General features: G+C 48.3%; 1 protein-coding gene and 1 long non-coding RNA gene across 2 annotated transcripts; one reads left to right on the top strand and one right to left on the bottom strand.

Moving 5' to 3' along the window:
- The first annotated feature begins 1216 nt into the window (after positions 1-1216).
- On the top strand, positions 1217-20793 carry LOC115803603 (uncharacterized). The gene is made up of 2 exons (XR_004024358.2): positions 1217-13854; positions 15117-20793. It is a non-coding gene; the product is annotated as an uncharacterized LOC115803603 (long non-coding RNA).
- UBB (ubiquitin B) lies at positions 19884-21718 on the bottom strand. Its single transcript, XM_089900292.1, has 2 exons — positions 21603-21718; positions 19884-20938 (listed from the first exon to the last, which is right to left on the bottom strand). Exon 2 carries the CDS (start codon positions 20930-20932, stop codon positions 20015-20017), a length of 918 nt encoding a protein of 305 aa, XP_089756418.1. The 5' UTR covers positions 20933-20938; positions 21603-21718; the 3' UTR covers positions 19884-20014.
- Between the last annotated feature and the right edge of the window lie 1998 nt (positions 21719-23716).

Genomic DNA, 23716 nt, shown 5'->3' with positions numbered 1-23716 from the left:
GGAGGGAAGGGAGGGTGGGACTTGGGGGGGAAGCAGGGTGCACAAGCCAGAGCCTGCACCTTTGCTTCTCCCAAAACTTGGTCCAGAGCCTGGGCTGGGCCTGTTTACTGGCCAGATGCAACCTCTCTGAGCAGCTTTGTGTCTGAGACTGACAGAGAAGAAATAGAAATAAGCCAGTTTAGGAGGCTGGACAGGCTTCCTGGAACAAGGGAGACAGGGACTGGAGTTGAGCAGAATCGTAATGGGAGAGGAAAATACTGGCTGAGGTGGCCCTGGCCCTCAGAGGGCCACGGAGGCCAAGGGTGCCTCCTGCAGGAGAACGGGACCGAAGTCCTGCTGCTGTGGGTGGGGCCCTCCTGGCCTGGGAGGCTTCTGGCTCTCAGGGAAAGCGAGCTGCCCCTTCCCACACGGCCTCAGCGCCCCGCAGGCCGCTGCTCAGCCAGGCCCAGATGTGGGGTCTCTCTCCCGGGACTCAGAATAACCACAGCCAGGCCGAGGGCTAAATCCGGGGACCCAGTCCCAAGCGCATAGCCTCTGGGGAATTTCCCCGACCTCGGGCTGGATCTGGGCCCGTCATAAACAGCCTCCGCTATTGGCTAATAGATGACTGATTTTACTACTGAAAAGACCGGGAGAGAAGGATATTCTGTCGTCTGGGAGACAAGAATAGAGAAAGGGGGTGTGGGGAGGCGGAAGCGAGATACAGACGGGGCAGAGAGAGGAAGCTCTGGTCAAAGGGACAGAGTCAAGCCCGATTAGAGGGGCACAGCCTGAGGCCAGATAGGCAGGCCAGAACCAGCGACAGCGACAGGAGAAAGACCAGACGCAGGCTGAGTCAGCCTGGACCAAGGAAGCATCAGATAGCCTGACCGAGACAAAGGATGAGCCGGGATGCGTCCCAGGTCGAGCCAAAGAACCCGCGGTCAAGCACCGAGGGGTGAATGCCAATCAGGAGACCAAGCAGGTGACGCAAAGGGCCCGCCTCCACGCCTCAGCCACGCCCACACCCGCGACTCCTCCCCTCCGCGCCTCAGCCACGACCACACCCGGGACTCCTCCCCTCCGCGCCTCAGCGTCGCTCGCACACCCAGTTTCCCGAGGGAGCCCCTCCCTTCGCGTCCCCTCAATTACCCGCCCAGGTGAGGCCCCGCCCCTTTTCCCGACGCGCCGCGGGAGCCAGGTGGCCGCGGTCCTGCTGGGCCTCCAGGTAAGGACGCGGTAGGAGCGCGGCAGAGCATCCCCGCTGACGCCCCCCTCCCCTCCCCTGTCACAGCGCGGGAGTGCGGGCGTCCGGGCTGTGGCCCCCGCCTCCGTCCAGGGGAGCGGGTGCGCGCCCGCGGGGCGCACCCAGCGGGTAGGGAGGCACCTGCCTCGGGCTTTCTGGGCGTGGGCAAAGCTGGAGGCGCGCGCTCGAGCCGGCGCCTCGGAGGCTTTCTCTTTTTTACGCCCCACCTCCACGCTGGGAGGGAGATGTGTGGGCGTCTCGATTTTTGAGAAGCGGAAACGGAGTCTGAGGGGTGAAGTTAACTGGCTCGCTCTCGATTACAGCTCAGTTCGCAGGTGATGGCGGTGGGATTGGAAGCGGGCGGTCCCGTCTCCTTTTGCGTTCCCATCTCTTTTTTTTTTAAAGTCAGGTTTATTGTAGTATAACTTACACCCTTTAAAACTTTAATGTGCTTTGTAATTTTTAAGAATTTACACCCCTTTAAAGCCAACAGGTCAGAGAATTTTGACAAAAATATACAAGCATGGGCTTCCCTGGTGGCGCAGTGGTTGAGAGTCCGCCTGCCGATGCAGGGGACACGGGTCCGTGCCCCGGTCCGGGAAGATCCCACATGCCGCGGAGCGGCTGGGCCCGTGAGCCATGGCCGCTGAGCCTGCGCATCCGGAGCCTGTGCTCCGCAACGGGAGAGGCCCCAACAGTGAGAAGCCCGCCTCTACCGAAAAAAAAAAAAAAAAAAAAAAAAATATATATATATATATATACAAGCATATGACCACCACAGTGGTCAAGATACAGAACATTGTCATCACCCCAAAATGTGCTCTGGTGCCCCTTTGCCTGCCCCTCCCCCACCGCCATGCTCTGGTAACCACTGATGATTTCTGTCCTCTACATCTGCGGTCTCCACAATGTCATGTGAGTGCAGTCACACAGTATGTGTCATCCCTGGCTTCCTTTAAGGTCCCACATGTCTTGCTTTTGCTGCAGTTCCCCTTGGCAGTGTCTGACCACCTCCCAGGCCCCTAGACTTTAAGGAAAATTTGTTGTCCCTGCCTGGGGCTAGTGCAGGCCTGGAAAGGAAGGATGTTTTGAAGGTGCCTTAGTCCATTCAGGCTGCTACCACAGACTAGGTAGCTTATAAACAACAGACATTTATTCCTCTTAGTTCTGGAAGCTGGGAGTTCAAGTCAAGGCCCCAGCATGGTCACCTACTGGTAAGGACCAGGATGGTAGCCAGGGCCTTCTCCCTGTATCCTCACCAGATGCAAGGGCAACATCCCTCTGGGTCTCCTTTATAAGGACACTAATGTCATTCATGAGGGCTCCATCCTCCTTTACTAAGCACTTCCCAAAGCCCTACCTCCTAATACTGTCATCCTGGGCAATAGGATTTCAACCTGTGAGTTTTGGGGGGGACACAGACTTTCAGACCACAGCAGAGGGAAGGACAAGTTGACTCAAGAACCAGGGACAGGAGTGCAGAACAAGGGTTTAGGACGTTTCAGAAATGCCACTCACATTTAGACTTTATCGTGTAAGTTGTGGAGAGTGAGTTAGAGTTGACTGTTAGACCCTCCCTCAGAGCCCCAGGGTGCCCCAGGGGGCTGCCTCAATGTTAAAAACCCATCTCAGAAGAGAAGGGTTGTTGGCCAGGAAGGCTGAGTGTCCAGGCCAGCACAGCCTGAAAGCAGCACTTGGGTCCAGTGAGTTGGAGCAAGAACAGGAAGGCTTATGCATCGGAGTCTCCTTTGTTTCTCTGCGTGGTCTCCTTTGGTCCCAGTTCCACTTTTTCTGTTTGTTTTGGGGGGATCTCTGCCTTTCATGGAAGAGGCTTTCCTCGAATGTCTGGCACCAGAAAGCCAGCTGTGTGGATGGGGCTTCACTGAGCATCCTCCATGGGTGATGTCACAGTTCCCACAGTTTAGCAGACAGGTGTCCACTTCATTCCCCCCAGTCAGCAGGGCCTCCTCTGTGCTTGGGTTCCCAGGGCACTAGGTCTCAGCTTCACTACTGAGTTACGAGTGGCCATCCACCGTCCATGACGCAAACACTGCTGGCCGTGCCTCTGCCTGGTCTCCCCTCCCACTCTCTTTGTCCCTGTGGATTTACTTTTTTTTTTTTTTTAATCTTCTATGATCACTTTAGAGGGGCTTGGGGAGGAAGCCATTTTTAAGCCATGGTTGTGATGTTTTATTTCTTTTTTCAAGACAATCTGAAGTCATCCCCACCCCCTCTGCCCACAGAAGATGAAGAAGTTGAAGTTGGGATAATGTGCAGACCACCCTTTGGAGGTGTTTCATTATACAGGGAAGCAGGGAGGTGGCACAGTAACTAAGGAGACATGAGGTCAAGGTGGGTGGGGATTGTTTGTTTAAAGATCAGCTGTCCATGAAATGACAGATTCTGTTTGTATGCTGATGCATGTCCAGTGGTCAGTGCAGGGGGAAGGGTACCTGCAAGAACAGAGACCTCAAGAAGGTGAGAGGATGGCCCAAGTGGAGGTTTTAATCTCTGTTCATGGAGCGAGAAAAGGAGTCAGGTGGTCCAAGTGTAGACAGGTTTCAGGCCAAGGGTGGGAAGGTCTGATGGCCGGTGTTTTCTCAAAGAAACGTGAGGTCAAGGTCACCATCTGGGAGTAAGGGTGTGGGAAGGTTGAAGAAATAGAGCCTATCACCTCTTAGAGAAATGAAGAACTGCAGGGCAGTGCTCAAACCCCTTCGAGTTTTGTCGTCATGAATTTAAAATGAAGCCAGTCAGCTGAGGTGTGTGATACCCTCCCCCGAAGGCAGGTGCAGGACTCTTCCAGGCTTCAGGTTTTGCTAGGTGACTAGGGAAGAGGAAGAGGTGTGTTTCCAAGGGAGGGTATATGCAGGGATCAGACCCTCTCCTCCCTCCCCCACCCCAGCAGCTCCCAGGGCCCTGGGTACCCCAAGGCTAAAGGGGTTCCCAGCCTCTCTTGTAAATAAGCCAGGTACCACATGACAGCTGGTGCACAAATCTGCCCGAGCCTGAGAAACTCAGGGAGAATGTCAGAGAAGGAAAGAGAGGGAAGGGGCTTTCCAGAGGCTGAAGTAGGGGGCATCAATTAACCTCCAACCCAGAGAGCTGATCCTGCCCAATAAAGGGCTCATGCCAGGGGCTGGGGCTCTGAATTCACTTCTGTACCTCAAACCTGCAGAAGTGCCAGGGCTCTACCAGCTCTGAACTCATGTGTGCAAAAGTTATTTTAATTCTGACTTCAATGGTTGGTTTTATGAAAGTATTTCCCCTTTTTCTTTGTTCTTAGCTATATATATTTTCCTTTTTTCTTTTTTCTTTTTTTTGGCTGCACCGTGTGGCTCGCAGGATCTCAGTTCTAATTAGAGTTTTTGTCTTTTTTGGATATATGCCCAGAAGTGGGATTGCTGAATCAAATGGTAACTCTATTTTCAGTTTTTTAAGGAACCTCCATCCTGTTCTCCATACCCTCTCCAGCATTTTTTATTTGTAGACTTTTTGATGATGGCCGGTATGAGGTGATACCTCATGGTAGTTTTGATTTGCATTTCTCTAATAATTAGTGACTTTTTGTTTTGTTTGTGTTTTTGTTTTTGTTTTGCGGTACGCGGGCCTGTCACTGTTGTGGCCTCTCCCGTTGCAGAGCACAGGCTCTGGACGCGCAGGCTCAGCGGCCATGGCTCACGGGCCCAGCTGCTCCGCGGCACGTGGGATCTTCCCGGACCGGGGCACGAACCCACGTCCCCTGCATCGGCAGGCAGACTCTCAACCACTGCGCCACCAGGGAAGCCCATTAGTGATATTTTTTAAAAATTTTACTTATTTTTGGCTGTGTTGGCTCCTCCTTGCTGCACACGGGCTTTCTCTAGTTGCAGCGAGTGGGGGCTACTCTTCGTTGTGGTGCACGGGCTTCTCATTGCGGTGACTTCTCTTTGTTGTGGAGCACGGGCTCTAGGCTCATGGGCTTCAGTAGTTGTGGCTTGTGGGCTCAGTAGGTGTGGCTCTCAGGCTCTAGAGCGCAGGCTCAGTAGTTGTGGCTCGTGGGCTCAGTAGTTGTGGCTCACGGGCTCTAGAGCGCAGGCTCAGTAGTTGTGGTGCACGGGCTTAGTTGCTCCACCGCATGTAGGATCTTCCCAGACCAGGGCTTGAACCCATGTTTCCTGCACTGGCAGGTGGATTCTTAACCACTGCACCACCAGGGAAGTCCCAATTAGCGATGTTATTAGTTAGCACATCTTTTCATGTGCTTCTTGGGCACCTGTATATATTCTGTGGAGAAATGTCTATTTAGGTCTTCTGCCGGTTTTTTGATTTTTATTGAGCTATATGAGCTGTTTGTATATTTTGGAAGTTAAACTCTTGTCGATTGCATCATTTGCAGGTATTCTCTCCCCTTCCATAGGTTGTCATTTCATTTTGTTGATGGTTCCTTTGCTGTGCAAAAGCGTATAAGTTTCATTAGGTCCCATTTGTTTATTTTTGCTTTTATTTATTTTGCCTTTCCTCCCCTCCATTTTTATCTCCTTCTTCCAGGACTCCTATTTTCTAAGTGTTACCACTTCTACTTTTATCCTCCATATCTCTTAGCTTCTGTTTTATACTTTCTGTTCCTTTGTTCTTTCCTTTTTCCTTTTGGGGAATTTCTGTTCTTCCAGTTCACTAATTCATTCTTCAGCTGTCTAATTCATCCATTCAAGAGAATGTTTAAATATTATTTTTTAGTCCAACTATTACGTATTCAACCTAGTCTCTCTTATTGGTTCTTTTTGATGTTTTCTTGTTTTGTAGTTCCAGTAGCTTCCTTCTATCTTTTAACATGTTTATTAACCTAATTTAAAATTCTTATTCTGAAGCTAATGCAGTGTGTAGCTTTTCTCTTGAAAGTGTTGATGTCCTTAACCTGTGGGATCTGACCTGTCTCCAAGTAGATAGTGTCAGAATTTAGTTAAATTGTAGGACACCCAGCTGGTGTTGCTGAATTGGTTAGTGTCGGGGAAAAAAAAAACAACCTCACATCTGGTGACCAGAAGTATCAGAAGTGCCGTATTGAGAGCAGAGGAGGTTGCCATACTATATCCTCTGGGTATCTTCTGTTCTGTCCGCAGGCCCCAACAAGCTCAGGCATGGGGAGTAGATAAACCCCAGAGGGAGGCTCCAGAAAAACACAGCCAGCCACCCCTCGACCCACAGAACAACCCCCCCAGGCCTGTTTTCACACTGTGCTCTCCAGAGGGACTCACCCCTACAATGTCATCCGTTAGGCCTGGTTGTTTGGAGGGGGAATGAGTAGGCAATTGCCGAAATCAGTCAGTCCCAGCCTGTTTTTCTCAGCGTCTCCCAAACACAGGAGGTCTGGGCCGCCCTGATTTGGCTCCAGAGACCTGGAGCGGAGATGAGAGTCACTGGAGGGGTAGCAGCAGGTACTGTGTGTTCCAGCGCAATGGTGGGGGAGAGGCAGGAGCAGACCCACTCCTCCATTTCATCGTCCCAATTCAGAACAGCGCGTCCCCCCGCAGCACCCCAGGAGACTTTCACACCCTCCCCTGTCTTGGGGAGCAGCCCTCAGGGCTCCTGACCCTGACCTAGCTTGGTATTTATCATCCCTGGTAAATGGGGATGTTACAGGCCTGTTCCACTTGATGACTGGGCATGTTTGTCTGGGCGGCCTCAGCACTTTGCACAGGGTAAGAAGGACCAATTTTTTTTTCCTTTTTTATTTTTTTAATTGAAGTATAGTTGATTTACAATGTTGTGCTAATGTTTGCTGTACAGCAAAGTGACTCAGTTATACACATATAGACATTATTTTAAATATTCTTTTCCATTCTGGTTTATCCCAGGAAATTAGACAGAGTTCCCTGTGCTATACAGTAGGACCTTTTTGTTTATCCATTCTAAATGTAATAGTTTGCATCTACTAACCCCAAACGCCCAGTCCGTCCCTCTGCCTCCCCTCCCAGAAGGACAAATTTTATTTCTACACACGTGAGGCTTTGGAGTAAAGCCCAGAACTCGTATCCCCAGGAGATGCTTAGGCCCATATTCACACAGAGCTGCTCGGCCCCATCTGTCCAGGTGGAAGTGGGGATATTTGCTGATTTCTGGGTGAGACCAAACCATGCCCCACAGAAAGTTTGTGCCTCCACCTTCTGCCCCTTACGTTCTGTGTTCCTGGGTCACCCCAGAGAGCCTGCACAGATGGTGTATATACTTTGGGGTATGTCTTTAGGCATGGGCCCCGTGTTTCACTATAAATTTCCATGTGAGGAGACCCATTTTGCGCCCCACTCACCTGAACCTCGTGGCCAGAGGTTGGAGCCGTGCTGGGCTGCTCTGGCCTGAAATACCAGTGGGGACGGCAAAGCTGGAAGTGAGATGAGTGAATTATTTTAGGTGGATGACGTGAGTCTGCAGGGGAGCAGCCTCTTAGAGGAAACCACCAGCACTTTACTAGGACTGAGCAGTCTCCACCTACCTTCTTGTGGTTTTACAGAAAAGAGGAGAGGAGGTCGCAGAGGTTTCAGCGTCGGGGTGGGGGTGGGGGTGCCAGAGGAGTGCAGAGGATGCAACGTGCATACTCTTCCAGCCCCCGCTGCACCCCTTCAGCCTCTGTCTTCTCGCCTCTGGAGGTCTCTGTTTGTCTCAGCTCACTGCTCATGCCCTTGGGTGGCTCGGGGCCTTGGTCCCTCCCGAGGTCCTGGCTGGTGTGGGAACAGGAGCCTCCAGGAGAAGCTCGGGGCAGGAGTAGCATCATCTAAAAGGCCGTCAGAGCATCTGAACTTAAGTATTGGCTGCAAAAAGAGAGCAGGCCTCTTGAGCTTCTAAAGGTGATTACGCTCAGGCCTGATGCTCAGAAAAACAGCTTTCACAGGAGTGGGAGGGGCCGGGGTGCCGATTCTCAGAAGCCAGGGCAAAGCAGGAGGTGTTGGGGCTGCCAGCTAACCCATATGTAGCAGGGTGGGAAGGCCGAGGATTATGGAAGGGGAGAGCATTCTCCCTGGGGAGTAAGGCCTTCTTTGGGTAAGCCCCAAAGGCCCTTTTCTCTCCCAAATGCTGAAGCATCCCCTTTGCTGGATGCAATGGTCAGTATTTTCCGCTCTGACTCAGGGCGAGCAGAGCAGTTCTGAAAACTAGAAGTCTGAAGAAAGGCAAGCTGAGCAGAGCCGGGCCTCCCTCCGGCCTTCTCCCGCTCCAGAGCCTCCTGCGCGGATGGATGTGAACTTGCTGCTGCTTCGCGCAGCAGCCTGAGTTCTGGGGCCAGGTGGCCCTGCTGGCCCAGCCCCTCCACTCCTTCAGCGTGTGGTCCATGCCTCTCAAACGCTGGCCTTGAGGGATGGAGGGAAGGCCCCCAATTTTCAGAACGGCTCCCTCACTTCTTTGGCCCAGAAATCATAAAGAAAAGGATTGGCAGATTCCTTTTGAAATCCAAAACTTCGGTTTTTACAAAGACACCATAAACAAAAAGTGAAATAACCCTCTGAAAGACACTATTTATGACAGTTACAACAGAAAAATGATTACTTTTTAGAATGTATAAGGCGGTCCTACAAATTAATAATAAGAACGGGCAAAGATGTGAACAGGTAATTTGCAGTACAAATTAATGTCAAAAAATGCAAAAAGTGTTTAATCTCACAAGTTTAATCAGGGACATGCAAATTAAAACACAGTGTCATTTTTGCCCTTCAAATTATCCAAAATTAAAGTGATTATTAATATATATTGGATATGGTCACCTTATCTTTGATAAAGGAGGCAAGAATATACAATGGAGAAAAGACAGCTTCTTCAATAAGTGGTGCTGGGAAAACTGGACAGCCACATGTAAAAGAATGAAATTAGAACATTCCCTAACACCATACACAAAAATAAACTCAAAATGGATTAAAGGGCTTCCCTGGTGGTGCAGTGGTTGAGAGTCCGCCTGCCGATGCAGGGGACACGGGTTCGTGCCCCGGTCCGGGAGGATCCCACATGCCGCGGAGTGGCTAGGCCTGTGAGCCATGGCCGCTGAGCCTGCGCGTCCGGAGCCTGTGCTCCGCAATGGGAGAGGCCACAACAGTGAGAGGCCCGCGTACCGCAAAAAAAAATGGATTAGAGACCTAAATGTAAGGCCAGACACTATAAAACTCTTAGAGGAAAACATAAGCAGAACACTCTATGACATCAATCACAGCAAGATCCTTTTTGACCCACCTCCTAGAGAAATGGAAATAAAAACAAAAATAAACAAATGGGACCAAATGAAACTTAAAAGCTTTTGCACAGCAAAGCAAAACATAGAAAAGACAAAAAGACAACCCTCAGAATAGGAGAAAATATTCGCCAATGAAGCAACTGACAGAGGATTAACCTCCAAACTTTACAAGCAGCTCATGCAGCTCAATATCAAGAAGACAAACAACCCAATCCATAAATGGGCAGAAGACCTAAATAGACATTTCTCCAAAGAAGACATACAGATTGCCAACAGACGTATGAAAGAATGCTCAACGTCACTGATCATTAGAGAAATGCAAATCAAAACTACAATGAGGTGTCACCTCACACAGGTAAGAATGGGCATCATCAAAAAAATCTACAAACAGTAAATGCTGGAGAGGGTGTGGAGAAAAGGGAACCCTGTTGCACTGCTGGTGGGAATGTAAACTGATACAGCCACTATGGAGAACAGTATGGAGGTTCCTTGAAAAACTAAAAATAGAACTACCATATGACCCAGCAATCCCACTCCTGGGCATATACCCTGAGAAAACCATAATTCAAAGACTCATGTACTACCATGTTCATTGCAGCTCTATTTACAATAGCCAGGACATGGAAGCAACCTAAGTGTCCACCGACAGATGAATGGATAAAGAAGATGTTGCACATCTTCAATATACAATGGAATATTACTCAGCCATAAAAAGAAATGAAATTGAGTTATTTGTAGTGAGGTGGATGGACCTAGAGTCTGTCGTACAGAGTGAAGTAAGTCAGAAAAAGAAAGACATGTACTGTATGCTAACACATACATGTGGAATCGAAACAAAAATTTAAAAAATGGTTGTGAAGAACCTAGGGGCAGGAGAGGAATAAAGACGCAGATGTAGAGAATGGACTTGAGGACACGGGGAGGGCAAAGGGCAACCTGGGACGAAGTGAGAGAGTGGCATGGACATATATATACTACCAAATGTAAAATAGCTAGTGGGAAACAGCCACATAGCACAGGGAGATCAGCTTGGTGCTTTGTGACCACCTAGACGGGTAGGATAGGGAGGGTGGAAGGGAGACGCAAGAGGGAGGGGATATGGGGATATATGTATACGTATAGCTGATTCACTTTGTTATACAGCAGAAGCTAACACACCATTGTAAAGCAATTATACTCCAGTAAAGATGTTAAAAAAAAAAAAATATATATATATATATATATATATATATATATATATGGGATTCCCCGGCAGTCCAGTGGTTAGGACTCCATGCTTCCACTGCAGGAGGCACAGGTTTGATCCCTGGTCTGGGAACTAAGATCCTGCAAGTCGGGCAGTGTAGTCCCCAAAATATATATATATGAGGGTCTGGAGAACTAGGTACTCTTATGCGGTATTGGTGGGAATTCATATTGGTATAGTTCTCTTTTTTATTGTGTTAAAAAATACATAACAAAATTTACCGTTTTAACCCTTTTTAAATATAAGGTTCAGTGGCATCAAGTACATTCACATTGTTATGCGCCGTCACCATGATCATCTCCAGAGCTTTTTCATCGTTCCAAGCTGAAACTCTACACCCATTAAACACTGACTCCCCATCCCCTTTCCTGATCCCCTGACAGCCACCATTCTACTTTCTGTCTCTATGAATTTGATTACTCTAAGGACCTCGTATAGGTGGAATCATAGAGTACTTGTCCTTTTTGTCTGGTTTATTTCACCAAGATGCATCCACATTGCATGTGTCAGAATTTCCATCCTTTTCAAGGCTGAGTAATATTTCGTTGCATGTGGTACCGTCTTTTTTTTTAATAAAGCATTTTATTTTTAAAATTTTATTTATTTATTTATTTATTTATTTATTTTTGGCTGTGTTGGGTCTTCGTTTCTGTGCGAGGGCTTTCTCTCGTTGTGTTGAGCGGGGGCCACTCTTCATCGCAGTGCACGGGCCTCTCACTATAGTGGCCTCTCTTGTTGCGGAGCACAGGCTCCAGACGCGCAGGCTCAGTAGTTGTGGCTCACGGGGCTAATTGCTCCGCGGCATGTGGGAACTTCCCAGACCAGGGCTCGAACCCGTGTCCCCTGCATTAGCAGGCAGATTCTCAACCACTGCGCCACCAGGGAAGCCCCCTGGGAAGCCCCCTGTCTTTTTGAAGGGCAACTTTGTAGTAATCACAGATTTCAGTGCCATATTCTTTGATACCATTCCACTTCCAGTTATATCCTGAAGAAATATTTGCACGTCTAAGATGAGACGTTCTCAAGGATATTCATTGGAGCATTGTTTTATTTATTTATTTATTTATTATTTTTCGGCCACCCACCACATAGCTTGTGGGATCTTAGTTCCTGACCAGGGATTGAACCCGTGCCCCTTTCAGTGGAAGCCTGGAGTCCTAACCACTGGACCGCCAGGGAAGTCCCTGCAGGGTTGTTTTAATAGCGAAAAAACCCCACAAATATCCATCAGTAAAGAGATGGGTAAAATATGGTCTATCTGTACTGTGAAATATATTGTAGCAATTCAGAAAGAAGCAGGGAGATCTGTATGTGCTGGCTTCAAGCTACATGAGTATGTTCTGTACAATTCCTTTTATGTATAATTTTTAAAGTATGTTTTTATATAATACATACACATGTAAACACACTACAACAACCTGGTGGTAAATACACCAAACCTTTACCAAGTGACACAGAGAAAGATAAGTGTGGAGAGAGATTCCGAGGAGGGACACTGAAAAAGGACTTTCAAGTTTTATTCTATACACACACACACACACACACACACACACACGTATCCATTGATTGAGTCTTGACAACTGGATCACACTCACTGTTATTTAAGTAAAAAATACTGAGAAAATAGAAAATATGCTAAATTGAGTATATTTGGATTGTAGGTTTAATGGGTGCTTTCTTTTTCTGTATTTCTCAAGTTAATTACATTGAGTATGTATTACGTTCATAATTAGGAAAGGAATAAATTTTTGTGTGTGTGTGTGGTACGCAGGCCTCTCACTCTTGTGGCCTCTCCCGTTGTGGAGCACAGGCATGGCTCACGGGCCCAGCCACTCCGTGGCATGTGGGATCTTCCCGGACCGGGGCACGAACCCGTGTCCCTTGCATCGGCAGGCGGACTCTCAACCACTGCGCCAACAGGGAAGCCCTAAAATTATTTTTTAATAGCGCTTTTTTAAACCATTTTAAAAATTGAAGTATAGTTAATTTACAATGTTGTTAGCTTCAGGTGTACAGCAAAATGATCCAGAATATATATGTTCTTTTTCAGATTCTTTTTCATTATAGGTTATTATAAGACATAGAATATAGTTCCTTGTGCTATACAGTAGGTCCTTGTTGTTTTTTTGTGTGTTTTTTGGCCATGCTGCCATGTGGGGTCTTTGTTCCCTGACCAGGGATCGAACCTTTGCCCCCTGCAGTGGAAGCGTGGAGTCCTAACCACTGGACCGCCAGTGAGTTCCCGGGTCCTTGTTTAGCAATAAAATTATTTTAAGGAAAACATGGTGTACCTACTATGAATTATTATGCAGACATTAGCAAGATTAAAGTAAATATATACATTGGGACATGTATACACAAATGTGTCTGTAGTGGCATAGAAATCCAGAAGGATACCTACAACGTGTATCCTTACAGTGTCTTTATGAACCAATAAGTAATGTTCCCATTACCCCTGATATAATTTCATTCCACTCTTCTCCTTGCTAAGTTCCTGCTATACAGGCCATCATATTGATCTTGAATTTAAGCTTTCTTCTGCCGTAGGACCTTTGCACATGATGTTCCCTTTGCCTGGAACACCCTTCCCCCAGATATCATGAGGCAAGTCCCTCTTTTCCTCCAGACCTTTGCTCAAATGTCATATTATCTGTGGGGCTTTCCCTGATCACCCAGTGCCCTTTATTCTGCTTTATTATTATTTTTTTTACTATAGTACTTTCCATTTTCTAAAATATGATGTATTTACGTATTTGTCTGTCTCCTCTCCTCTTTAATGTAAGTTCCGTGAGGGCAGACTTGGTCAGTTTTGTTCATTGCTACATTTCCAGTGCTAGAAACACAGTAGACGATAAATATTTGTTCAATGAATAAATGGATGGAAAAATAGTCTCTTTCAATGGTTTGCTCAGGGGCGTGTGAGAGAGGTAAGAGGGGATTTTTCACTTTTTACTGGATACTCCTATATGTCATTGGATGTGTTTTATCAAGAGCTTGGGGAAAAAAAAAAAAGAGCTTGTATCACTTTTGTATTTTAAAAATATCAGGTAACTTTTAAAAAAATCACATGTCCAAACTTTACTACTGTTTTGTCTGTTAACAGCTGATGAAGACAAGCCATAGGTACCAGCTGACTAAGAACAACTTACAGAAGAAACATTTAACCTGAAAAGTCTTATCCATTTCCCTGTGAGTTGGAAAAATGTTTTCCTTTATATTGTTCTCTTTTGTATTTGTGTTGCTCTATTTTTTTTAAAATTTTATTTATTTATTATTTATTTTTGGCTGCGTTGGGTCTTTGTTGCTGCGTGTGGGCTTTCTCTAGTTGCAGTGAGGGGGGCTACTCTTCGTTGTGGTGCGAGGGCTTCTCATTGCAGTGGCTTCTCTTGTTGCCGAGCACGGGCTCTAGGTGCACAGGCTTCAGTAGTTGTGGCACATGGGCTCAGTAGTTGTGGCACACAGGCTTAGGAGCTCTGCGGCATGTGGGATCTTCCTGGACCAGGGCTCGGACCTGTGTCCCCTGCATTGGCAGGCGGATTCTTAACCACTGTGCCACCAGGGAAGCCCCTGTGTTGCTCTGTTTTAGTAGCAGAATATCCAGACCCAGTTTGTGACACTCCCTGAGGCCAGCAATGCTTCTGCCCTGCAGAGGCCAGGAAACCAAGCAAAATCAGCAGTGCTGGGTAGGGAGATGGGAGGGGTCATGGCTCTAACAAGGTTTCTCAAAGTGTGAGGGATGTTACCCGATTGAAAAGTTAAGTGGAAAAAAAAAAAAGTGAAATTGGAACACACTGGGTTGAACCACATTAAACTGGTTCCTTTAAGGCAGAACTTCTTGGAGTCTTCAAGATGGTCTCCAAGGGGGAAGTAACAGACAACTTCCTGAGCTCCTGTGACCACAGCATCCTTTCACAGTGGTTGTAATATTTGGAGGACAGAGTTTGGGAAACACGGATATCAGAAACTTGTGAAGGTAAAGGTGTTCCTTAAGAGGAGTGCTGGTGTTAACATGGTTAGAGGAGTAGGTGCTAGAGTAAATTATAGGCGTTGGCAGACCTACTAGCTGGAGAGTGACACTCAGCTTCTGATGGCCACGAAAAAGAGGGGGAGATAAGGATGGTGATGGGATCAAGAAAGTATGAAAAAAGGAATATCTCGGGCTTCCCTGGTGGTGCAGTGGTTGAGGGTCCGCCTGCCGATGCAGGGGACGCGGGTTCGTGCTCCGGTCCTGGAGGATTCCGCATGCCGCGGAGCGGCTGGGCCCGTGAGCCATGGCCACTGAGCCTGCGCATCCAGAGCCTGTGCTCCGCAGCGGGAGGGGCCACGGCAGTGAGAGGCCCGCGTACCGCAAAAAAAAAAAAAAAAAAGTTAAATCTCAAAACTTATTTCCCAGTTAGTATCGTTGCACTAAGTGCAAGATCCTTTCCCAAAAATCAACATTTATCTTAAAGCTTCCACTTGGTGTTGGCTGGGCCTGATTGAAAGAGCCATGACTTGCCCCTTCGGATTATTTGAGGAATGAGCAGAGTGTATCTAAAATGAAGCTTGTGATGGACTTCCCTGGTGGCGCAGTGGTTAAGAATCCACCTGCCAATGCAGGGGACAGTTCGAGCCCTGGTCCGGGAAGATCCCACATGCTGCAGAGTAACTAAGCCCGTGCGCCCCAACTACTGAAGCCCGCGCGCCTAGAGCCCATGCTCCACAACAAGAGAAGCCACCGCAATGAGAAGCCCGTGCACCAGAGCGAAGAGTAGCCCCCGCTCAATGCAACTAGAGAAAGCCCATGCACAACAATGAAGACCTAACGCAGCCAAAAATAAAAATAAATAAATAAAATTTAAAAAAAATAAAATGAAGCTTGTTGAGGTTCAGTAATCTTGTTGGGGTTTGGAAAGTCTCGTGAGATGTAGTTTCCATGGAAAATGAAACAGAGACTGGTGCAAAATAAGTCTACTCTGTGCAGTTTGGGAGTGCGGCCTGACTTCAGGGCGGAATGACTGGCCCTTGGACGGGGGCCTGCTTGTTGTGAACACTGCTGGTGCTGTGTTGTCAGTGACTTCAGTCCTCTTGAAAGCCTGGGGGTGGCGATAAAAAAGCTGAAATACATCTCCCTTCACAATCCCCCCTTTCCTCTCCTGAAGCCACACACACGGGCCCACCCATCTGCGTGCTTGTGCACATGCGCACACCTTTTTCTCTAGCATTTTTCACTGCCTTGAATGGTGTTCTATGAGTTCCTATCTCCTTCATTCTGTTGAACTACTGCATTATCATCATTTAACCACTCCCCTTTGATGGGCGATTAGCTTATTCCCAATTTTGTCATTACAGTAGCGTTGTCAGCACTAGGCAAGTTTTTCCATTGTTTTAAGTACTTCACATGTGATCCTCATAACTACTCTGATAGGTATAACTACCCCATTTTTATAGGTAAGGAATCTGATGTACTGACAGGATAAATGAGTTGCCCAAGGTTACAAGCCAGTAAGTGGTGCAGCCACATATGAACTCAAGTAGTCCTGTCTCCAGAGCAACACTCTGAACCATTACATTAGACGTTTTTACACTGAGGGCATATGATCTTTTAAATTGAATAGACCTAATTTTATGTAAAATCCACTGTGCCGTTTTCATATTTTTCATTTCACTGAGAACTGGCAAAAACTTATCTTGGAGTGGCAGCAGGCTACAGACCAGCCCCTGGGACCACTGCTTTCAGTATACCAAGCAAGTATTCTTTTAACACATCTTTGCACACACGTGTGAGCATTCTTTCAGGAAAGGGAACAAGAAATATATTAACAGAAACTCTTTTATCCACTTCCTAAGTAAAAGGGAAACAGTGAAGATTACAAGTGGGCGTGGTTGAGTGGCAGCTTGTGCAAACTCTGGCCTCTCAGGGCACGTAATGATGTACAGTACAAGCGGTTCTGGTCAACACAGGGAATCTGCTTTCCTGAGATAGCACAGGTCCAAGATTACGTTTAAAATAATTTGCAAGACTGACCCACATATACTTTGGACACCAGCCTAACAAGTCACAAAGGTCCCATAAGCATCCGTCTGTGTTATTGTTTCTGAGGTTTTATAAGGGGTGGAGAGGTCCAGGGAGACATTCCCTTAAAGGAAGAGCAGGTGAAGTATTTGCACCATGGGCTGTAACGGAATATACATGTATCTTCCTTCCCATGGGCTCTTTAACATTTGGACCAACACTGGACTTGAGAACTATATTCCTGACAGTTGGATGAGAAGCTAACTGGACAAGGAACGTTGAGATGAGTAGGTGATAGGACTGAGAACTCTCTTGGCTTGAGATACGTGAACAAATCTTTATGAACTCTCCCATCCCTTTCTAGGTCATCCCAAAGTTTCACTCCTAATCACATCTCCCCACTGCATTGCTGACCCCTCAGTCAGCAGGAGTCAGCTGGAACCACAAACCACAATTGGCCTGTTTAATTCAGTGTAGAGCAAGGTTTGAGGCCAAGAGTGAAAAACCGACTTCCAAAACCAACTGATAGCACAGGTTGTTGAAGACCAACGCATTTAGAGAGACTTTTCCTTGCTCAGACTTCAGGTGTGTAGTGACTTTCCTGAGATCCACAGATTTCAGGTGTGTAAAGTGAGTTTGCTGAGATCCATGAATACCTTAAGGGATCCCTACAGATAGGAAGAGATCCTGAGAGAATTAGGGCAACAGCTGAAACCTTACTCAAGGGATTCACAGGACTGCAGACCTGCGAGCCTGTCAAGTCAGTGATTTGGGAGAAAGGCCAACGCAATTGTGCGAGTCCTATCGCCCAAATCAGCACTAGTCTTCACTTACTCAGGTGAAATAATTTTTCAGGTTTATTAAGTGTAACGTGTAGGAAAGAACTTTTAATCCTCAAAACCCAGCTTTACTGCAAAAGGCCTAAATTATTAAATATTCAGCAAAACACCCGTCCTGCAAGCAGCAGTTTGAGGGGCAAGGAACCTAATAAAACTTCATGAATTTTCTGAGCTATGTCAGAGTTGACACTTGGATTCCAGTCCTTGGTTTGCCTGGAACAAAAACCAGGCCTTGAGCAAGTCAAAACACTGGGACTGGGAAGGATATAACCTTCCAATCTGACAGTGAATATAATGTGTTCCCTTAAGTCTAAGGAAGGCTTTTTAAAGGCTTGATGTTTCATTACCACTTTTTTTTTTTTTTTTTTTTTTTGCGGTACGCGGGCCTCTCACTGTCGTGGCCTCTCCCGTTGCGGAGCACAGGCTCCAGACGCGCAGGCTCAGCGGCCATGGCTCACGGGCCCAGCCGCTCCGCGGCATGTGGGATCCTCCCGGACCGGGGCACGAACCTGTGTCCCCTGCATCGGCAGGCGGACTCTCAACCACTGCGCCACCAGGGAAGGCCCATCCGAATCAGGGGACGCGGGTTCGTGCCCCGGTCCGGGAGGATCCCACATGCCGCGGAGCGGCTGGGCCCGTGGGCCGTGGCTGTTGAGGCTGCGCATCCGGAGCCTGTGCTCCGCGACGGGAGAGGCCCCAACAGTGAGAGGCCCACATACCGCAAAAAAATTAAAAAAAAAAAAAAAAGGTTTAATATAAGCAGTTTCCCCCCTTTCTGGCCCAAGTTTTTACCACTCCAAGCAGTTGAAGCATTAACAGTCTAAAATTAAGAGCTACCTCCAGAGTCTAACTTAACCAAGAAAACCAGGTAAGTATTCCAATTTAGTATTCCTAGCACAGAAGTTTAAGAAAAGCTACTGCTAGGGCAGAGTTCCTAAAACTATGCACCAAGCACTTCTCAGGTACACCTGGAGTTATCAAAGGTGTATTTCTAGACATGCTTGGCTTTCTACATTTTTATAACACACCTCTGAGTGATTCTTACCCCTAACATTGCTCTTGTGGTTACACCATCTTTAGTACCAGAAGAGCTATTTCCCTAGCATAGTGCAAAATTGAGATAACCAGGAGGGCTTCCAACTCCTCCCCCTTACTTGCACGTCCCTCCCCTCACCACTGTTTTGTACCAAGTTGAGAACGTCCACTGAAGTTACATTACAACGAGTCGACTGTGAAGGGGGAAGAGGTTGAGAACTTAAAAGTATTGTAAAAAAAATTAAAAAAGAGTACCTTGTGCCCAGAAAGATTCTTACTCCCTCGGTTTTCTATCACTATTGGAAACATACTGCCTAGTGTTATTGGTACGGCAGCACAAAAACTGCTTGTGTAGGGCTTAGACAAGATTCTTACCACGACCTGAATTAGAGAATCTCTTTTACTGTAGCAATCTTATCCTTACAGTGAGGCAAAGCTATTAGTCATCAGGAACCAGTTATGTTAGGAACCACCTTAATTTGCTGCCTAACAAGTCAGCAAGTTGCCTTAGGTTAGTATACCCTTTTTTTGTTTTTTTAGAAGATGTTGGGGGTAGGAGTTTATTTTTGCTGTGCTGGGTCATCGTTTCTGTGCGAGGGCTTTCTCTAGTTGTGGCAAGCGGGGGCCACTCTTCATCGCGGTGCGCGGGCCTATCGTGGCCTCTCTTGTGGAGCGCAGGCTCCAGACGCGCAGGCTTAGTAGTTGTGGCTCACGGGTCCAGATGCTCCGTGGCATGTGGGATCTTCCCAGACCAGGGCTCAAACCCGTGTCCTCTGCACTAGCAGGCAGATTTTCAACCACTGAGCCACCAGGGAAGCCCTAGTATACCCTTTTAACTCAGGAATTCTTTCAAGCAATTTGTCTCTCCACCTTTGTTGACTAGGGCTCCACTTGGTTCTTGGCTCAGTTCACATAAAGCAGAATTAGGGTTCTATATCATTATCTAAGGCTGAGCACTTAAATGTAATGCACTAGAAAGAAAAAAAAAAGCACAAGGATAGTCAACAAATAATGATATTGAAAGCACAACTGAGCAGCCTGGACCACCACCTGAGGTGGAGGCACACAGGCAAGTTTGCTTTCTCTCAATATGCCTCCATATTCAATAGTTTTAAATTCTTACACTTTGAAATTGTTTTAATGACACCAGAATCCTAACTTGTAAATGATCTTGAACAAAGGACAAAAGTCCCTACACCTTGGCACACCCAATGTTTATCAAAGTCAAGTGACTTAATTTTGGTCATATTGACAACCTCAAGTTAAATGCCTTCTTTGAACACCACTTTAACCAGTTAGGAGTCCCCACCATCACTACATAATTTCAGGACAACAGACACCAAATATGCTACCATGCAACAAAACCTTTATTAACATTTTGAACAAGTTCAGCTACTACTGAAACTATCTTAAATTGGGGCAAATAGCTAGAATGCAGGGTGATGCCATTATTGGGCATTATGAACGCAAGACTGAATAATTAACAGCCACCCCTCAGACGGAGGACCAGGTGCAGGGTCGACTCTTTCTGGATGTTGTAATCAGATAGAGTGCGGCCATCTTCCAGCTGTTTGCCTGCAAAGATGAGCCTCTGCTGGTCAGGGGGGATGCCTTCCTTATCCTGGATCTTGGCCTTCACGTTCTCGATGGTGTCACTGGGCTCCACCTCCAGGGTGATGGTCTTGCCGGTCAGGGTCTTCACGAAGATCTGCATACCACCCCTCAGACGGAGGACCAGGTGCAGGGTCGACTCCTTCTGGATGTTGTAATCAGAGAGAGTGCGGCCATCTTCCAGCTGTTTGCCTGCAAAGATGAGCCTCTGCTGGTCAGGGGGGATGCCTTCCTTATCCTGGATCTTGGCCTTCACGTTCTCGATGGTGTCACTGGGCTCCACCTCCAGGGTGATGGTCTTGCCGGTCAGGGTCTTCACGAAGATCTGCATACCACCCCTCAGACGGAGGACCAGGTGCAGGGTCGACTCCTTCTGGATGTTGTAATCAGAGAGAGTGCGGCCATCTTCCAGCTGTTTGCCTGCAAAGATGAGCCTCTGCTGGTCAGGGGGGATGCCTTCCTTATCCTGGATCTTGGCCTTCACGTTCTCGATGGTGTCACTGGGCTCCACCTCCAGGGTGATGGTCTTGCCGGTCAGGGTCTTCACGAAGATCTGCATACCACCCCTCAGACGGAGGACCAGGTGCAGGGTCGACTCTTTCTGGATGTTGTAATCAGAAAGAGTGCGGCCATCTTCCAGCTGTTTGCCTGCAAAGATGAGCCTCTGCTGGTCAGGGGGGATGCCTTCCTTATCCTGGATCTTGGCCTTCACGTTCTCGATGGTGTCACTGGGCTCCACCTCCAGGGTGATGGTCTTGCCGGTCAGGGTCTTCACGAAGATCTGCATTTTGACCTACAAAGTAAAACAGTGTTTCACCTCAGGATTTTTTACTGCTTTCACAGGTAATCAATTCTTTACAACGAACAGTTTATTATTATTAACTGCGTTAATGACTCTCACAAACCTCCCCCAATTACTAGACAAACCGTTAAGTTAGTCACTGAACACAAAATTCCTCAGTCGAGACGGCAACCCAAACGGGATGGGAGAATCAAAAGTGCTTTCTGAGATTAACATCCATTCTCTCTCCCTTAACTGCTACAGATATTTCGTTAAAATGCCCCCGCCCCAATTTCCCCCAAACCTATTATCTTGGCGGCATTAAAATAAAAATCCCGGTTAGACGGAAGTACGGTGCGATACCTTCTCCACGTCGGAATTCAAATTAAAACCTTTCCAGAAGCCCCAGCCGACTACCTCTCTTCCACCTTCCCCACCACGAGAAGACAGGATGGACTCTCCATCGGTTAAGTATCCGTTGGCCTCTGCGGGCTCGCGCACCAACCGCCCCGCTCCCAACCCGTAAACAAGGCCCGCTCTTCCGGAAAGGCCGGCGCCGCGTCACCTCGCCTCCCCTCCCCCACCCCTCCCCGCGGCCTCCGAGCCCCCGCCCGCTCACCCTCACGGACGCCCCCGTCTCCAGTTCTCTCGGCTCTCGTAGGCCATGGGCCAGTACCTGTGAGCGAATCCGAAAATGCTGCGAATTCAACAACGCCGAGTCACCTCCACCCCAACGCAGCACTTCCCAACAATGCCAGTCGCGTCTGAACGCTCCCGTTCGGCAGGGCCGAAATTTATGCAACGTCTGTTGCGTCACTTATCACTCTTACGTAGGCGCCGTGTCCGTGCGCCGCTGAAAGTAGTTCGCTCGGCCCCCACCTCCCGCGACGCAGTTAGGCCCTTCGCCTGAGCCCTAAATTGCTTAGAGCCGAGCAAAGGATCCTAACAAGTCAGCTCACCTCTCTTCCAGGTGATCCTTCTCCTCCTTTCGGAAAAGGTAGGAAAATTATCGGGCGGATGAATTCGAGTTAAGGGGACCTTCCTCGAAAGCTCTGGAAACTTCCTTGCGGCGCCGGCGCTGATTGGTGAGGCGTGTGAGGCGAGGCCGGCGCTGATTGGTGGAGAACACGGCGGCTCGGCTGTTGCTGGGCTCTGGCTGGAGTGGTTCGGCACCGACGTTGCTTAGTAACTGAGTGCGCGTGCGCGGCAGAGGGGCGCCTTCGGGAGAGAAGCGTACTTCCGGCCGGGGGTGGAGGAAGGGCCCTCCGCTCTTTTCCAAGGCCCCGGCTCCTTAAATGTCGTGTTTTCAGGGCTTTGGTTGGAGCACAGCGGGCTCCGCGGCGACTTCCCTGAGAAGGGCTCCCGGTCCTGGTCTGGAGGTGCCCAGGCGCTGGGCGGCGGGGCCCGCAGTAGTTTTTCCCGGTGTCTGCTCTGAAGCATAAGCCCCCCTCACACTGGCCTGTTTTTATTTTTGTTCTTGTCTGGATCAGCGTTGCGGAGCTTTAGTCACGCTTTACAGTTAGGGTGCTTTGGTCGTGCTCTGAGGAGACGAAATCTAGACTCTGTCGGTGGACTCTGCTGAGCCCCGCTTTCTCCCCCGACCCTTCCTCCACCGCGGAGCCCCCCTCTCCCACCCCATGCCGTGGAGGTTTCTCCCGAGCTCTCTCATCGCGGAGCACCCCTCCCCCCGGCCTCTCCCACGGCGAGGCCTCCCCCACTCCCCATCCCTCCACCGCGGATTCCCACCCAACGCACACTGCGAAGGCTCCCTCCCTCTTCCGCATCATGGAGGCCCCGCTCTCCCCGCCCCATCACCCTCCATGTGACCCGGCGGCCGTGCAACGACCAAAACTGCACATCCCTTACCCTCCTAGCAGTTTGTCCAGACTCTGGTGAGGAAAGAGGGAATGTGGATTAGGGAGCCGAAAACCCACTTGGAGAGACAGAGAATCCATGTACGAGAAATAACTAGTATTTTTAGTGTCCCATCAATGTGGTGGTTGTGCACGCGACAGTAAAGGTGGGCCTAACCAGCTCGGACTGGTTTCCGCGCACTGGGGTTATGGCCGCTCGTCCGCAGGGAGATAACTAACCCAGGGAACGTGAGTAAGGCAGGCGTGTTTGGATCCGGAGCCCCGCAGCCCCGCGTCTAAGTCATGCAGGTGGAGGCGTAAACAAACATGTGAGCGGCTGTTTGTCACGTAATAGCAGCCTCCCTAGGTTAAGAGGTGGTGTAACGATGTACACATGAGTACCAACTGGCTAGCCATCACTTAGAAAAGGTCGTTAGTCATTAAATGACATCTCTAAGCTTAACATTAAGACTATGTCGGCGGAGCTGTGACAGGTTTATGCGTTAACGCCTAGACAGCTCTGAATTATTTAAAACTTGGTAAGATCTACTTACAGGGGTCGTAGGAGATGGAAATAAAGTTTCTTTAAGATCATTTGGATGGGGAGGTAGTTGATAAAACGTTTATTGCGCAAAGTATAACTTTTCATTTTCGTTAAGCTGACAGCGAGTAGTCTGAGCTTGTTCCACCAAATCGCAGTTCCTCCCGAGTCATACATGTGAATTGGTAGAATGATCTAGAATGGAGAGCTCATGGTTTGATATGATGACTTGGCTGGGAATTCTAGCAGTTGCCAGAAATAAGTTAGTTATACAGCTTCTTGGTTTAATGTTTTACCGAAGGGCATTTGGTAAGCTCAACATAGCAAACTGTTTTCAGAAAGGAGGCCTGTGCCTTCCTTGTATAATGAAAACAAGATGAATTTTTTATGGCCTGT

This window comes from Delphinapterus leucas, chromosome 19 (assembly GCF_059928025.1).
Source record: "Delphinapterus leucas isolate spDelLeu-1000000601 "Yukka" chromosome 19, BTC_Dleu_Yukka2, whole genome shotgun sequence".
NCBI classification, from domain to species: Eukaryota; Metazoa; Chordata; class Mammalia; order Artiodactyla; family Monodontidae; genus Delphinapterus; species Delphinapterus leucas.
The sequence above is the reverse complement of the archived record's forward strand: the minus strand, read 5'-3'. Positions and strand labels throughout refer to the sequence as shown.